Below are 17,907 nucleotides of genomic sequence, written 5' to 3'. Positions count from 1 at the left end.
CCTCAGACCAGCTAAATCAGAACCTCATAGACAAGGGGGAGGATTGCCATCTGTGTTTAACGGTTCCTCCACACAGCTCCCATGCTCACGGAGCTGTGAGACCCACTGTCTTCATTCCCTGCTTCTGAACTTCTGGATGAGATTTATGAAGACTCAACTGTGCAGGTGAAAGGTTTATTAGACAGCAAATCTAAGTTGATCACTTTGGATGAACTTTGGTGATAGACTGGATTTTGAATGTGACTTAAAAGCTTTGGAAGGGAACATTCACAAGATTCAGTTGTCACTGGGTATGAGGTAGCTAGCTTAGTTCTGATCCTGAGAAAATCACATGCAGTTTCTAGTGACCCAGGACCTAGCTGTTGACAATGTCTGAACTTTGCTGATGTGAGAATGGGGGTAGAAAAAATGAGATCTTTATTCAAACAAAATAATCCTGCAGACTTGCACACCTGAAGAGAGCTGTTCTTCTCTGAACAGGATGAGGCATAGCCATTATAGGAATTTCTGTGTATATGAATATCCCGCACACAGGCTCCAGCTGTTTCCTATGTCTCGCCTTCTAATGCGGGAACTCAGCAGATGTTTGCTGAGTAAGAGAATCAATGAATGGATAAATTAAAAAATTAGAGCAAGAGGTCAGCAAATGTTTTTCATGTTTAATAGAATGAATATATGGGTTTCCCATACTCTGCCACTTTCCATTGTTCTAGAAAGATCCTTTCAATTAAACCTCTTTCTTTAAGAATCAGTTGTAGGTTTGACCTGAAGATGAGATGATAGCAAGTCAGATAAACATGTCTTTACTTCTCTCTCTGAGGTGAAAATCCATCTGTGCTGTATCGGTAGCTCTGAAAATACAAGGAACATGTTGATTTTGTTCATAATTCCAGATTTAGCATCGTGGACAGAGCCTGTCCCCTAGCCTTAGCTCCACAAGAAGAAAATACATACTGACTGGCTGTCAGATGACAACCCCCAAGCCAAGCCTTTTCCTCTTGTTTCATGATTACTATAAAGAAATACAGTACTTCTGCTTTGCAAAACAGAAATCCAAGTCTCAGAAACCTTGAGAGAGGCAGCTACATATACAAACCCATACCCTCTGATTCTGATGCCCATATTAACTCTTCTACCTCCCCTTTGCTCTTACTATTAGCTACCAGTCATATCTCAGCTGCTCTGTGGAATTCTGACATAGATCTGCCTGACTTGTCATGGGTTGATTTGTGATTGATTGACTGGTTTCTTAACTTTAAGCTGGTGTGGAAGCAATGCTTATTTGGTAGAACCAGGCCTGATTTTGAACTTGCATCTTTCTCTGGGTTGGGGAGTTGAGGTATAACTCTTTTGTGACATTGGGCTGTGGCAGTGAGCTGCATCCCTCAGCCATTCCTGGGAGCACAAGGACATGACAGACACATGTAGTGGTCTGTGTTGCCAGCCTAGGAGGTTGAGTAGAGGAAGTGTAATAAATGCATTTGATCCTTAAGATATTTTCATCTTACAGTGGATTTACTGGGACATACAAAGTTGTGGAGTATGTATAGGTGGGACCAGTAAGATAAACCCATTCCCTGGGCTTCTACCTTATTAATTGCAACTCCTGGCACTCTCATTGCTCCTGTCTGTGTGAATGACATGATGGAACTCAAAAGGGGAAAGGGCAGTTTGCTTGCTGATGCATTACAGTAACTCTGTCTTATCCTTTTGTCATTTAGAATCTCTCCTGATGGTGTGGACATTGTTTTGGATTGTCTATGTGGAGACAACACTGGGAAAGGTCTCAGCCTTCTCAAACCCCTGGGAACCTACATTTTATATGGTGAGTGCTGCCAAGAAGCAAGGACAGGTCAACAACAGGAGGCACTGCATTTGTGCCCAGAGACAAAGGGCTCTGAAAAATGAAGCATGCTGATATGCTGGGATAGGGGATCAGTGGTACTCTATTATATCACTGCAGTTATTTTTAGTTATAAAGCTCATGTGGGTGTCCAGTACTTTCTATGCTATTATTTCAAAAGGGGTACAGAGAAATTAGGCAAATGAGTTACTGAGATGAGCAGAGCCATTAGAGTACTTGGCCCATGAAAGCTGTCACAGGTGGAAACTGTGATAGCTTCAAAGGAAGCCCAATGATAAAGGTACAACGGACCTGTAGTAGGATGAATAAGAGGGGGTGGAATATGATAGTTTCGAGCAGGATTCTTCACTATTAGAGATGAAATTGCAAAATACAGGCTGTCCTTCCTCCCAATTCTCCTTAAGTCCTAAATGAGTGGAGTACATCACCAATCCCAAGTGATTCCATATCCACTTCTGTGCTGTTAAGTGCACGGAGATTTATGGAAAGCCTGCACCTGAAAATTCCTCAGAACAAAAGAGTCCTGAGAGACTTCCCCCTCCTCCTCCTCCTCTCTTCTGTCTTAAGCATGTTAACCACACTAAACGTTGGTCTCCACAGGGCCAACCAAAGTCAGGAGTGAAAGTCCAAATCCAAGTGATAGGCGAGTTGTCTGACATTGGAAATTTGTGGCTCCTCTATTGTGGGTGTCATAGAAATGGAGCTTTACTTTGTGGGTAGCTTTTATTTAAAAAGAGAAACTAATTTTCTTGTTATTAGCTGGATAGAGTTAACCCCAAATGCTGGTTACCGTGGCAAAAACTTACTCATTTCCCTGCTGTTGGCTGAAGAGTTTGTAAAAGAAATGTTTGTGAGGTATAAACTTTCAAGCATCTTTTTGTCATCATCTGATCATTATATTGAGAGTCGAGCTCACCAGAGACAGGCTAACATTCCATTGTCGGAGTGTTCTGATCATTTCAGTGCTGGCCATGTATTTCCTTAAAAGTGGATGCACAGTCTACTATCACTATGAATGAAAGAACTTACGATATTCAATTCACAATGTAGGGAGATCAGCTATGACTAGCTTGTGTGTCAAATGTAGATAGAAAATGTATTCATCCTCACTTGTCACAAATCAGGACTTCTATTTTTTACCTCAGGTCAATGATATCACTTTGGTGAAATTTAATGTGATTTTATCACAATTACCTAGTAACGTTGTTAATTAATACTTGTTATTGTCATCAAAATCTGATATCACTAGTTGCTAACTACACTCACAAAAGCAGAAGCTATAATTAACTCACTGACTACTAGCTTAGTAAGGTCAAAAAATTAAGTTTAAATTATGCTGTTTTCATTAAATAACTATTTTATAAGAAAATCTCACCTCCAAACTTTGAGGCAAAGTGTTGCAATGGCGCTATGTGGCATCTGAGCATTCCCAGAGCATTCCCAGCAACCCACAAAGGGATTTCCTCTGAGACAGAATCTTTGCTAACTCTCCCTGCCATCTGCCCTCTGCAGCTTGCTGGTCCTAGTTACTGAAACCTGGCTTCTCAAGCCATTTTTCCCACACAAGACGTCATTAAATTAAAATGCTGGCCTTCGTCATACTTTTGCTATGCTATGACATAGCAAAGCATCAGGAGAGATGTCACACTTCTCCTTAGACTCAGGGACACCTCACTTTCATCAACTAGGTGCTCCTTTCTTACTTCCCTCATTTTTACAGGGCTGAATTAAACCTGCTTTCGAGCGTTTTCCAGTTTGGGACAAAATTGCCATTTGTTCACCCATATCAAGAAAGGTGTTGATTTTCATTTGTGATACCTTGATTCTGGCTTCTTCCATTTACAGGCTCATCCAACATGGTAACTGGAGAGACCAAGAGCTTCTTTAGCTTCGCAAAATCAGTAAGTATCCATGAAGGTCAAATGTACTATGGTGATTTACTGGTGGTGTGCATGCTATAATTTCCTTCATCTTCAGACATTGACCTAATGTTCTTTGGTCTTCATTTGCGTCATTCATTTTCAGTAAGGTCTGCATCCCTTCCCCACCCATTGCATGTGGGCAGGACCAAAACTTGGCCTACTGTGGCCTAGATGAAACTAAGGTAGGGTGTCAGTCAAACTCCAAAAAAGCTGCACTGCCATTTCAATGGAGATAGCTTTAGTTTTTAGTGTTTGCAGTCATTAGTTGAAAATTAATTTAGCCTTTGCATTTTATTTGTTTCTTAGAGAAGCCAGCGTTTCAATTTGGTCGCATTCTTTCCAAGTTTGTGATTTACACATGCAGGAAGTTCTCTGGGTCCCTAGCCTACCAAATTAGATATAAAAATGGGGATCCTACAACTTTAACAAGCTTCTGGGGTGATTTTTTTCACATGGACAAGCTTGTGAATACAGCACAATCCTGAATACAGCAGTTACTTTGTCTTCCACTGAGAAGCCACATCCCTGAGCAATTACCTTACCATGCACATGCTCATGTGAATACCCCCAACTTGATCTTTATTTGCAGGAACAAAACTCATTTGAGTTTGAACTTTGAGTTTTACCCTACCCAGGACTTCTGCTTCTCACAGGGTCTTGTCTCTGCCCTCTACTCCAGTCTCCTAATTATGAAGTTCATGCAGTATGGGTTCATTTGCTTACTTACAAGCATTTTCTGAGCTTCTGATACACGTGACACTGAGCCAGGCAACAGACATCGCAGTGGATGAGATGGACGAGATTCAGGCCCTGTGACTTCTGCATTCTAAGGAGGGAGGCAACCCCAGAATGGGCAGGACATTTTATTAACATGATTACCAGCTGCTTCCAAATCAGATAAGGGGTGAAAACAGGGGGCTGAAATGGAAAATGGCAGGATGGTGTACAGGCATTTTCAATGGGATGTTCAGAAAAAGTCATGGAATAGAGTGCAGAATTCAACCTACATGTTCATTCTGTGGGGGTACTTATGTGCCCCTTAAGTGCCAACACTAGCTGCCAGAAACTTTATTCTTGAAGTTAGAACTAAAGGGGCTCTGTTCTGATTTGAGCTTTGAGGTCTGGGTCAAGGATCTCGTGGGCTCCGGCGTATCCATGCAGTGTGAGAATAAGGTGCAATGAAAGCTGCTGTACGTGGCCTGTCCCTTGAAGCCAGCACTGTGCCACTGGCAGCTGTTATGTTGCAGTGTCTGTAATTACTGGGCTGCTGAAAGACTGCTCTGGGTAGCCACACAGCTCCCAAATTGCATGCAATTGCTTAAGAAGCATGTTTCCTTCTCTGCCCTAAATGCGCCATCGCGACTCGTGATGGTAATCGCCGTGATTGCAGTGGGCTTGTGCTCAGTGCAGGCGTTTGTCACAACATAACCAGGATGAGACCGAGTCTCTTCTGCTCAAAACACAGATGCCTGTTACCAGCATTCTCAGTGGCTGGATGGTGGGGCAAGAGTGACCACTGCTCCCTTTCAGAGCCTCTGATTAACGGAAAGTAGACTGGAGACAGGGCATGCTAAGCAGCAGGATTGCTCTAGAAGGTTCTAAAAACCTTTTTCTACTCATGCAATGAAAACAAATATTTGGTCTCATTCTCAGTCTGAATTGTGTTCTGCCCTAAAAGGGCCATGGAGCTTGCACTTTGTCAACCTGCATCATTTGCTTTCAGGCCTTAGTATGATATTAACATTATAAAATCCACACATGAAGAGGAGTCCGACTACAGGTCCAGAACTCTTACTCTCTAAATCAAAAATGTCCCTTTCATATGGCACTCATACTAAAAATTGTTCATGTTGCTCAAATGCCTGGCTCATGGTAGGTACTGCCACACTGACTCCACACTGGGATCACAAGAAGCACAGTGGGGAAACTGGCGCAGAGAGCCCAAGTGAGTCATTGAAAATCAGATAACTAATAAGTGCACAGTTGAGATTTAAAAGTGAGTATTCAGCTCTAGAAGGTTGGTAACAACAATCATACAGATTCTACTGCAGAGACACTGTGAATCAGGTTTTTGATCATTTGTCTGTATTTTCTCTGCACAAAAAACCCTTAGCAAAATGCACAGCTCCTCCGGAGCCAGCCCCAGACCCTTGCAGAAGAACCTTGATAAAGAATTACCTGTATGAACCTCAGCCTGGTTTCTGACCAATCTTTCCTTTGTGTATTTTCCTAGCATCATGAGCTTCCTAGTGAAAAAATAATAAGCCTTTTGCTTTTGTGAACCTCCTTACTTCTGATTAGAAAGCAAAAAACTATTTCTGTAGTCAGTTCAGGGCTGGTTTACTTTTTTTCATGCCTGAAGGGAGGAGATGAGATTGGAGTGAGATGGGCACACTTCCTCAGTTGTATGTTTCCCCCAGGACTAAAGTCCAGGTCTTCTCAGTCTCACTGTTATTCATCTTTGGGCTGGGTCATTTGTTTTAAGGTCTGCTGTGAGCATGATGGGATGTTCAGTAGCATCCTTGGCATTTAGAGACAATAATAACTCCTTTCCCCATGGTGGCCATGAGAAATGTCCCCAAACATTATCAGATGTCCCCATGAGACATCTGTGTCTGCAGCTGTGAACTACAGATTTAGTGCCAGCACTTGTGCCATTCCTTCCTCCTTTTTTATCACCCATCTCCTAAGGCAATTGTATCTGATGAATTCCTTCCCACTCTAAAGTTTGTCTTAACATTATTCCCCTGATAGGAAAGCTGCACCTATAAGCAGAATGTTGCCCCAACATGGGGCCTCTATCATATGCATCAACCTTTTCTGTCAACTTCTGTGTCACCCTGGTTTTCTTCAGCAATCCAACATCAACGTATCATCATCATTCACTGAGCCATGTGCTTTACACTTTAACTCAAAATGCAATGACAAAAATCACTGGAGGCCACAGCCTGCTGCTGTGCTCAGCTGACAGAATAACAGGGAGTAAGTTGCAGAGCCAGGATCCAACTCCAGGACTCACAATGCTCACCATATCCTTCATATTCAGAGCTGCCCATGGTCTGGTACAGACTGAGAGTCCTTTGTCCAAAATGAGTCAAACCAGAAGGGCTTCAGAGCAAGGCATCTCTTACGTTTTGAAATAACGGGATATCCTGAGGATAAATTTATTGATATTTTATTTATGCCTTACCATACATACAGAATGGCTTTGGACTGTAATCTGTCACATGAGGCCAAATGTAAAATGTTACACTTGTGGCATTGAGTTGGTGCTCAAATATGCTTTGGACTTGAGAGCATTGGGGACTCGAGATTCTCAGCCTGCAGTTGTGTCTCATCAGCATTGCTGTCTATTGTCTACCTTGTACTCACAGTAGTCTTAGAGTAACAAACAGAAGTTTAAAACAAACAAACAAACAAACAAACAAAAAAGCCCATCATAAGAGCTACCTCCTGACCAGTTGAAGTCTTCCCCCACTGCAGTGCTAGCTTCCCCTGTGGCTGCCCCTTTTGTAACCTAGCACCATCTCTCTTTCCAGTGGTGGCAGGTGGAGAAGGTGAACCCCATCAAGCTGTACGAAGAGAACAAAGTCATCGCGGGTTTTTCCCTGTTAAATCTGCTCTTCAAACAGGGCCGAGCGGGCCTCATCCGAGCAGTGGTGGACAAACTCCTAGCACTGTACAACCAGAAGAAGATCAAGCCTGTCGTGGACTCCCTCTGGGCCCTGGAGGAGGTCAGGATGGGGCTTTGCCTCAACAAATACCCACCCATTTTTTTCAGTCAAGGCAGGTCTGGGCAGCCAGATTCAAGGGTGCTTCAAAAGTTCATGGAAAATAAAATTAAAACATAAGTTAATTTTAGTGCAAAAAAATTTAATGTTGAAATCCATTCATATCAAGAGTCTTCAAAAATTTATAGAAGATGTATATTAAAGACTATGTATGATTACTAACTGCTTTTGCAGAAAATAAGCATGCTTTAATCCCATTTTATTCTGTGAACATTTTGGAGCACCCTTGTATAATATTTTACATGATTTTTGTCTACATTTGTTTCCCATGAGGGCTCTAAAAGTCATCGCCCCTTAATAAAGGGCCTTGGCTATAAAAACTACTTTAGGTTTCTTTGTGGTTGCCAGACTGGGTGCCTTACTACAGCATTTAGGGCATGATTCTTTCCCAGGTGGGCCAGTGAAAACTGATGGATGTGCACCGTTCACCTTGGTTGTGTGGCTGCAGCATCGTGTGTATTGTTGTCTTGTGGGTATAGAAGAGATCAAGGTCAGAGCAAATGATGCCTCAGAGCTGAAATGATTTGTGTGCTGAGCCCAGCTGCTTTGAGCTCCCGGGAAACCTTGTTAAGCCATCATGATGGACACTAAATTATTGCTGAGTTGTTGGGTCTAGTGTTGGTCTGAGTTTTTCTTGTTAAGGGATCTGATGAAAGTTTTATTTGAAAGCATTCCTTGATCACAAACGAATGAAGAACGCCTGGAGGACATTGAGACATGAACACACTGTATTGGTTTATATGAAACTCACTAAGAGGAGGTTGGATCTAGAATATCTTTCGGGATGGAAGGAAGCTTAGGCATTTGAAATATCAACCACAGCAACTACTTGTAAGGAGAAATAATGAGAGGTAGCTTGGAGTTCATGAGGTAACACCCTTAGAAAATCTTTGCAAGCAGTGATTTTATAACCTTGACTTTAAGAAGCCTTGAAGACCCTAAAAATTTTCAAGAGATATAGAAATGCAGTTTTGTTTGTTTTGCAATATGCATGGATAAGTTGCCTTATGGTGTGTTTGGAGGATCACAGACATATTTTTTAAGCACTAACAAATGTTGAGTTCCATGGAGCAGATGGTGGGCCTGCTTCTGGCAAGAAGACTGATGCTGTTTGCCTGCTAGACATGGTTGGCTCAAATCCAATGGCTTTTGCACACGAAGAAATCCTCCCGACCAGGTTTTCTCTGGGGGAATCCATGTGTAATCAATACAACTTGTCCTACATTTATGATCCAAGAATCTGCCTATTTTAATATTACCATAACCCAACTACCAGAATATCTTGTTTCTTTTGACAAAAGAAGTTATACTCATTACAGGAAGTTCATAAACTAACCAAAAACATAAGGGAAAAAAAGAGTAAGCCATTCTATATGTCCCAGAGAAGGGTAACATTGTTAACATCTTGGTTACTTCCTTCCAGTCTTTTTTTCTCTATTGCATATTGTTCACTCTGATTTGATTTTTTTTGCTAAATCACATCAGACCAATCTTGCATGCTTTCTTCTGTGTAATAGCCAATATGGTTTCTTGAATTCTTTTTAATTTTATGAATTGTGGATCTACATTGTAATTATTGTGGCATCTTAGAGGAACAAGCTAAAACTGGGCTCCATGGAAATTAAATTCTTGATAGTCAGGGAAGAGAAGAAACTAGAAATAGGCAAGACTAGGGTTAAGAGAATTCTGTTCATTGGGCCAGGACATATACTTAAAAACTCAGTACCCACAACAAGGACCAACAAATCTGGTAGCATTTGAGAGAGAACTGAAATCCAAGAGGGATCCAGTTGGCCCAGTGGGATTCTTGTCCTAATAATGGGAGTCATCCCTTGGTCACAGTGGTGATGGAATCACAAACTATTGATGGAATGAATGGTGTGTGCCTAAGGCTGGGTGGATGCTGGAGATAGAGGGTGATGAAAAGATGGCCAAGATCCCTAGGTACCAAGGAGCTTAAAGGCAGGAGAGTTGTAAGGAACAGAAAATATCAATGTAAATGTAACAATCCATAGGGTAATTACGAATTGCAGTTAAGTCCTTGGAAGGAGATAAACTAGAGTGTATGCTGAGGAGTAGGTGGAATGGAGAAATTTATTTTCTACAGAACAGAGCTTCTCAACCACATGGCTTCTGCAAAGAGCTTTATACATATCTTTTTACCTTATCAGCTTTCCCATGAAAATTTTTAAGAGCACAAGGGAACAGGAGAATAAGAGTATTTCTGAAGGTTCATGTAAAATGGAATTAAAAGGTGGGTTTATTTTGACGAAAAATAAAACGAAATCAATGCATGAGGGCTCTTCGAAAGATATTATTATGAAGAAATTAAGCATGGATTTCAAATCTTGACATCAAAATAAACTCACTTTTCTTTCTATTTTCCATGATTTTTTGAGGTATGCTGCACTAGTGTCCACTCCTTGGGAATGTATACTGTGGGGTGATTTAAAGAACGAAGGTGTCTCAGGTGGGTGTGAGTTGAGTTGGAACATGAGGGAAGCACAATACTGAAGGGGGCACTCCGAAGCATAGGGAGGAAGGAAGAAAATTTTCATTAAATTCTAAAGAGGGATCATTGTGAGCCAAGGAAGAAATTGTGCAAGGAGAGCCTGAATAAGTCAACTAGGAATGGAAGGAAACTTGGGTTTTACTCTGAGTACCACAAGAGGCTTCCGACGGATCAGAGTCAGGAGGTGCCACCACATGGTCCCCAGGGCATGAACCCTTAAGGAAGAAGTTGAAACTGTGAAGCAGAGGTCCTGGACAGTGGCAGAGGTGCAACAGTGAAATAGTCAAGGATAGTACCTGCCCAGCTGAGGAAAGGCAGGGTGCACTGACCTTGCTCTCAGTAGGGAGGAGCTGACCAGGATGGGTGGCACAAAGAAGGCACCAGTGCTCCTTTCCAATCATCCCTGCATGTTGGGGCAGAGTCAGAACTAGCTTAAGGACTGAGTCCCCCAAGGATGCAAGGCAAAAGCTCTAGTGCTAAAGAGGTGTTCAGTCCCAACTGGAGGTAGAAAAGCCCAAGCCAGCATCTGACTTGACTGAGTCATGTGTCACCGGCAAACAAGTTCAAGACTTTACATCAAATCCATCTCCATGCTTAGTACATACTGACCTGATTCTTACTTTCTTCTTGCCCTGTGCAGAGCATTTTCTGCCCTACTTCCTAAGTATACTCACAAAGAGTTAGGCCCGTTCATGTTCCATTCAACAGTCAATACCTCACTGAGGCCTGTGGAGGCCTCATCCACCTTGACTCTGGCCCTCTCATCAACCTTGGGGCATCCATCTCACCTGCTCTATTAGAGCTTCAGTCAGGTCCCAATGTGTTTCTGGTCCTTGAACCCATCCAAGCCTTGTCCAATTTGACCCTTGGAACCTGTTATATCCTGTTTTCTAAAACTGTCTCCATTGTGCTTTTCATTGGTTGCGATTATTTTGTTAATTTTTGGTTTACTTCTTTAGATCCCTGCCTCTCTCCCACTAGAAGGTACACCCTATGTGAGCGACTAGACAGACCCCGCTGTTCTAGATCTCACTGTATGGACAGATTAAATGCTCAATAAACACATGTTTACACATGTTTAATAGAACACCCATATCTCGTATCAGAGTGTCTGGGTTCAGTATCTGGCTCTACCCTTACTATAGCTTCCTGCTAATGGAAGACTCTGCAGGCAGCAGTGATGCTAAAGTGACTTGGCTTCTGTCACTCACGTGGGAAACCTAGATTGAGTTTCTGGTTCCCAGCTTAAGGTCAAACAGGAAGCTACTAAGGAATTTGAGGGGTGAACCAGTGGATGGGACCTTGATATCTCTTCTAACTCTCTGCCACTCAAACAAATAACATTTGATGAGTAAATGTTACAAGAATTACTGAAATAAATGCTCAGTAATATGACTAGGTGAATATTTTCTATGCCCAACAATTATTGTTGAATGAATGAATAAATAAACTATACTGAATATTACATGTCATTCCTCTCAGAGTTTCTCAGCCTGGGCACAATTGCTGGGTTTTTTTTTTCTTTTTTTTTTTTAAGATTTATTTATTTATTGGAAAGTCAGATATACAAAAAGGAGGAGAGACAGAGAGGAAGATCTTCCGTCCATTGATTCACTCCCCAAGTGAGTGCAATGGCCGATGCTATGCTGGTCCGAAGCCAGAATCCAGGAACTTCTTCCGGGTCTCCCACACGGGTGCAGGGTCCCAAAGCTTTGGGCCGTCCTCAGCTGCTTTCCCAGGCCACAAGCAGGGAGCTGAATGGGAAGTGGAGCTGCCGGGATTAGAACCGGCACCCATATGGGATCCCGGGCGTTTAAGGCAAGGACTTTTTAGCCGCTAGGCTATGCCACCGGGCCCACAATTGCTGTTTTGATCTCAATAATTCTTGGATGTTGGAAGGCTGCCCTGGGCATTGTAGGATGGTTAGCAGCATCCCAATCTCTACCTGTCAGATGCTAGTAGCACCCTCTATTGCCACCTCAGATCATTTTTTTTAAAGTTTCCACACATTGGGCCCGGGGCACGGTGGTGCAAGTGGTTAAGGTCCTCGCCTTGCACGCCCGGGATCCCATATGGGCACCGGTTCTATCCCGGCAGCCCCGTTTCCATTCCAGCTCCCTGCCTGTGGCCCGGGAAAGCAGTCGAGGACGGCCCAACGTTTTGGGACCCTGCACCCGCGTGGGAGACCCGGAAGAGGCTCCTGGCTTCAGATCGGCATAGTATCGGCCGTTGCGCTCACTTGGGGAGTGAATCAATGGACGGAAGATCTCCCTCTCTGTCTCTCCTCTCTGTATATCCGCCTTTCCAATAAGAAAATAAAAAATAAATCTTTTAAAAAAAATGTTTCCACACATTGTCAAATACCAACTCGGTGGGACAAGAGGCAAGAGTGATGGACAAAATCACACCTGGTCCAATGAAGTAGACATTTAGCTTCATAGTTAATAATACCATAGAGCATCTGCGTTTGAGTTTGGGCTTTAGCTCCTGAGCAGGCTCTGCAAAGAGTGGTGATGCCTCAAATTACTGATTCCTGTTACTGTGGGTGAATAACAGGTTTGAGTTCATGACTTCTGACTGCAACCTCAACCCAGACCTGGCCATTGTGACTGTGGCTCACACTCTTGTGTCCTAGCTGGATGGATGCATAGATGGATGAATAGCTCAAAAGATAGATAGATCAACCAGCAAGTAACAGCTAAAGCCATGGCCCAGTAACCAATAATACAGATCCTTTTTGTAGCCTAATCCTCCACAGAGTAGGAAATGGATCTACCTGTTTGTTTGCCGGCAAAAATACTCATGGACATTGCTCAGTGACACCCACCAACTTTCTGAGGGTGTTTCAGTGTTCCTGCAGTATTTATAGCCATCTGTTTGGAGCTGCTGTTGAGCATATAAAACTATTTATGATGCCCACACCACTCCTGTAGGCTTGAGGAGAGTCTCATGTGCTTATTACTGCTGACAAACCTAAGGAGGAGGGCCATGATGATTTTCTCTCTTCCCTTTGGTAAATGATTGCACAAAATTGCTCCACAGCCATCTCTGTAATTTCATCCATGGAATATAAAACCCATCGAGATTAAAAAAAAATTATCTTGGAGTCTCCAAGCCCTCAAACTAGAAGATTTAATAATATCAGAGGAATTAGGGTTTCTTTCTAGCGATCTGTCTTTGATTTTACTGTAAGTTTGATACACAAAACACAGTGGAAATATTGCAGTTTTAGGTTTGCTTCCCGATACCCAATGTGTAGTTTCACATTAGGTTGGAAATAAAACATCTCAACACAGTCTCTACACATGGGGAAGGAGCAAACTGCACTTCCATTTGTCAGCCAAACAGCAGGAACTTATTCTAAGCCATCACAACATCTGCACGGAGACAGTGCTGCACAAAGAGAGAATAGGCTGCTGAGTTTGAGAGAGCCCCATAATGACAAGGAAGATCAGTGTGGAACACCAGTGTCGGGGAGATGAATGACTTGAGAGACAAGACTGAAGGGGAATGTGTCAGGTACGAACACACCACAGGCTAGCACGCCAACACTAGACTGGGGAGTTAGATAACATCGGGCATCTGACGCAGCTGGTCCAACCCAAACTCACAGGCTGGAAGGGCCAGCTGACCCATGGAAGATGAGAGGAAGCTGGCAGGGCCTCCCTCGGCGATTTGGAAGCTCCTGGCGCACAGCTGAAGGCAGGGCTAGTATGTTTAAGGCATTACCCCAAAGCAGACAGTATGAGTTGTGTCAGGTGCATAGTGGTTTGCAGGATGGACTGGGGGCAGCGAGGCTATCCCAGAGATCAGTATGGTTTTTAAGGCATGAGTGGAAAGCCCATGACAATGGTTGAGAAAGCAGTGGGATGGGGGGAAAAATGAACATGAATTATTGGAAAAGAAAGGCGACCAAAAATGAGAGACAAAAGAGAAGCCAGAGTCAGAGATGACCAAGGGTTTTTTTTTTTTTAATCTAAAGTCCCCAGAGCAGATGCATGAATCTAGCAGTGATACCATGAATCTTACAGTGGCAGAAGTGAATGGGAAGAAGTGGATGGGTGGAGCTGTGAGTTTCATTTAAAGTGCTGCAGAAGATGCCAGTGTAGATGCCCACAGGCCACCCAAGCCCGCAGCCACGTGGAAGTGGGAGGGGAATGCTGGAGAAACACTGCTACTGACCATAGTGCTGGAGGCCTCCCAGCTTGCCAGACATTGTTTTCAGCGTTTTTATGTGCTGATTCATTTATACTTTCTAACAGCAAAAGACCCACCTGCTGAAACCCTCATCTTTGGAGAGCTTATACTGGTCCAACACTGCTGCATATAATTTAATGGAAATATGAACCTACAGAAATCTCATGCATAAAAGTTTTTACAATGTCAATGAACAAACTCATAAAGAAAACAGCAAAATGATTCTTTTAGGAAACACTCAGTATAGTATATTCTATGCACCAAGTACTTTGCCAAACTCCTGCCATTCATTAACTCACTTCGTTTCCAGTTTCCACAATGACGTTGAGTGATGACTACTGATACAAATGAGGAAATGGAGGACTATGCAGATGAATGGGTTGACCAAAGTCATGCACCTAGTATGTGGCAAAACCTGCATTGAGACCTGGACAGGCAGGTTCTAGAGTACTTGACATGAACATGAACTTCTCCACTGTGAAAGAAGGGGCCAGAACCCTAACCTCCCCTACCACTCGCACAACAGGCAGAAGACCAGGGGCCCAGAGATGGGGGGGTGTTGAAGGGATCACTGTGACCACCTGACAGGTCATTACTGCTGGCTGCTGCCAAGGAAAGACAGAAAGTACATGATGTAAAAGCCTTTGGATCGGGCCAGGGTTGGGGCTGACTAGTTCTGAATGACATTTCAATAGAATGATAACAGAAGTCTGAATGCAGAGGGTAAAGAAGGGGCTGTGTGGGTAGGACAGGCTGACTGCCAGCATAAGCCTCCCATTGGGTCCTGCAGAGAACAAAGGCCTGGAAAACAGCCACGAGGAGCAGTGTCTGGAGGAGGGATGTTTGAAAATAGACCAGTGTTGGCCTGGAGCTGCGAGACTTGTGGAAAACCTGGAGGGACTGATAACATATATGGCATTTTCTTGGAAGGATTGAGGTGTTCTAAAATTAATGGTGCTGATGGTTCCAACTTGGTGGATATATTAAAAAAAAACAGTTGAATTGTATACTTTGAATTAGTGAATTGTATTATATGTGAATTGCCTTCAAAATCAATGTACAGATATAATTTAGAGATACCTAAATGATACATATAGAGTTGATATACATATAGTTGATATACATATAGAATAGAAAACTTTTAAAAAGTCCATAGAAAGTGGTATTAAAAGGCAACTTTGCTTGAAATACAAAAAAAGGAGTTTGTGATGTAAAAAAATCTTTGGAAATTCAAGGGCAAGGCATTAACCTAGTAGCTAAAATACTGGTTAAGCTATCTGTATCGCACATCAGAATGCTGGGCTTGATTCCTGCCTCTTGCTCCTAACTCCAGCTTTCTGCACCTGGGAAGCAGTGATGATGACTCAAGCAGGTAGGGAAATCTGCAGTGCATCCCTGGTCCCCAGCTTTGGCCAGGCCCAGCCTAGACCTAGCTATGAAAGGCACTGGGAAGTGAGTCAACAGATGGTAATGCTCTCCACTCTCTTCCATCCTGTTCCTTTCTCTTTTTTTCCAAGTAAAAATTTCAGGAAATTTTCAAAATACTTGTGTGGCTTTTCCACAATGTATGCTTTCACCATGCATGTCTCCCACGAGTATCCTGAAGATCCCTCATATGCACATTATTCATTGAAGAGCAGAGAATGTGGGACTAGCTGAAGTCGAGATGAGCGGACAACATAAGAAATGAGGAAGACACCTCATTGGACTATGTAGCCATGGTAGCAGTGAACCATCAGATAATGGCAGAAACAGTGAGTGAAACTGGAGACGGATGGGCGATGAGACCTAGGCTTTCAGCCCAGCCTTTGCAGAGGCCTGGAGGCTGGGGAGAGAGGGAAGGTGGTACATTAAACAGAGCTAAACTGTGCATCAGCTCTAGCATGAAAGCTGGGGAGGCCAGGCTTGAGGGGAGACATATAGACTAGCTGTGCAGTTAGACCCATCGCCCCACTGTGGCTTTATTCAGAAGCTTGAGCCTCCATTTCTGTCTGCCTTTGGTCCTCCTGTGAGACTTCTGGTCACCTTTCAAGACTCAGGCAGGAAGGCAGCTCCTCTGTAAATGCCCCCCATTCCCACCTGTTTGGTACTACACCTCAACCCTCAGTTGGGAATTTCTACTTGCAGATCCCAGAACACACCTCTCTCACCAATGTGCTCATGCATAGTGGAAAGGGTAATGACATCGTCCTTCAGTTCCCGACTGAAGAAATGTCTAACACGCAAAACACATAATACCCAACAGTCAGTGCCAAATGGCAGCTCTGATTTTTGCAAGGCAGGGTCAATGTATCCCCCGACAGAGTTGTGATCTTTGAGGTCGGGAACTTGGGGAAAGACACCAGCAAGAACACACGCTGTGTTGTGCAAAAGATTTCTAGGGTCTCAGGCTGTGCATTTCTATTGCTGGTGATGCCTCTCCCATTGAGGCTTTAACCCAATCATTTCATCCACAACAGAGATCAGAGTATGTTGCATGATTAGGTTTATCACAGCTCAGTGCTCCTTGTTAGGAACCTGCAAGGTCAGTTCTAGATGCATTCGTGTTATAAGGAAAGCGATCGCTCCTACTGTCATGCATGTCATTTGGCTGAAAATATATTCACAATTGTGGCTTTCTTTGTGATCCAGGAATAGAATCCATGCAGGCTGATCTTGGCTCTGTGACACAGACCAGTATTCTGCTGGAAATGATCTTTTTATCTTTGAAGTTGATGAAGAAATCGCTTTATAGATTGCACTTTCAAGAAAGCAACAGGAAACTGTTTCCAGGGATTTTCTCAGGTGTCTGTTCTGGTAGGTTAAATTGCAGGTTCTGCCCTATTCGCTGAACTGATTCTCTCAAGCAGTTCTCCTTAAAATGTGGAAATGCCACCACATTCTCTGTTATTGCCTGTGACATGATCCTTGTGCAGTTGAGTCCCTGTGTGTAGAACTCTCACGTAGTGCAAACCCCTCTGTTCTTATGAGACATGTTACAATACTGATGGGGCTGCTCTAAATAGATGGAGCAAGAACTCAGACCAACTGATGGGGTTTCCTAACCCTCCTGCCTACTGCAGTCTGGCCTGATGGCCTCATTTTTCTGTAATGTTGACCCTATTTCTCAAACTGTTGTGGGTTGCTTTCCTAGGGATGCTGTGACTAAAGCGCCACAAGCTGAGCGGTTTCTACAACAGAGATGGGTTGTCTCCAAGTCCTGGAAATGGAGATGGCAAGGTCAAGGTGTCTGCAGGTTTCTTCCTTCTGGAATCTACCAGAACAATCTATGCCTGGCCTCTCTCTTAACTTCTGGTGGCCTTTGGCTTGTAGAGGCATTATCCAGCAATGCCCTCATTTTCACACAGTGTCCTCTCTGTGTAACATCTCCCCAGTCGCCCTTTCATGAGACTCCAGTCATATTGAATTAGAGTCTGCTCTACTCCTGCATGACCTCATCTTAACAAACTTCTTCTGCAAAGAGCTGTTTGCAGAACAGGTCACAGTCTGAGGTCCTGTGTGAATTTTTGGAAGACGTGAAGGACACAGCTTCAATCGGAAAGTGTAAGATGTTTTGTAAAAGGGCTAAAGAGACGAAATTTAGCATGATGATTGAAAGGGCAGAGAAAGCTGCCGAGTAAC

General features: G+C 43.3%; 1 protein-coding gene across 1 annotated transcript in view; it reads left to right on the top strand.

The window, feature by feature from the left end:
- The window catches only part of VAT1L (vesicle amine transport 1 like), a 120,300-nt gene that overhangs the window by 57,393 nt on the left and 45,000 nt on the right, over positions 1-17,907 (top strand). The window contains exons 5-7 of the mRNA XM_040982036.1: positions 1,722-1,825; positions 3,710-3,765; positions 7,326-7,520. Of these exons, the coding sequence (XP_040837970.1) occupies positions 1,722-1,825; positions 3,710-3,765; positions 7,326-7,520 (355 nt within the window). The remainder of the gene's footprint in view (positions 1-1,721; positions 1,826-3,709; positions 3,766-7,325; positions 7,521-17,907) is intronic.

The sequence above is a fragment of the Ochotona curzoniae genome, unplaced genomic scaffold (assembly GCF_017591425.1).
Source record: "Ochotona curzoniae isolate NIBS_2020 unplaced genomic scaffold, NIBS_Ocur_1.0 contig_3622, whole genome shotgun sequence".
Taxonomy (NCBI): Eukaryota; Metazoa; Chordata; class Mammalia; order Lagomorpha; family Ochotonidae; genus Ochotona; species Ochotona curzoniae.
The sequence above is the reverse complement of the archived record's forward strand: the minus strand, read 5'-3'. Positions and strand labels throughout refer to the sequence as shown.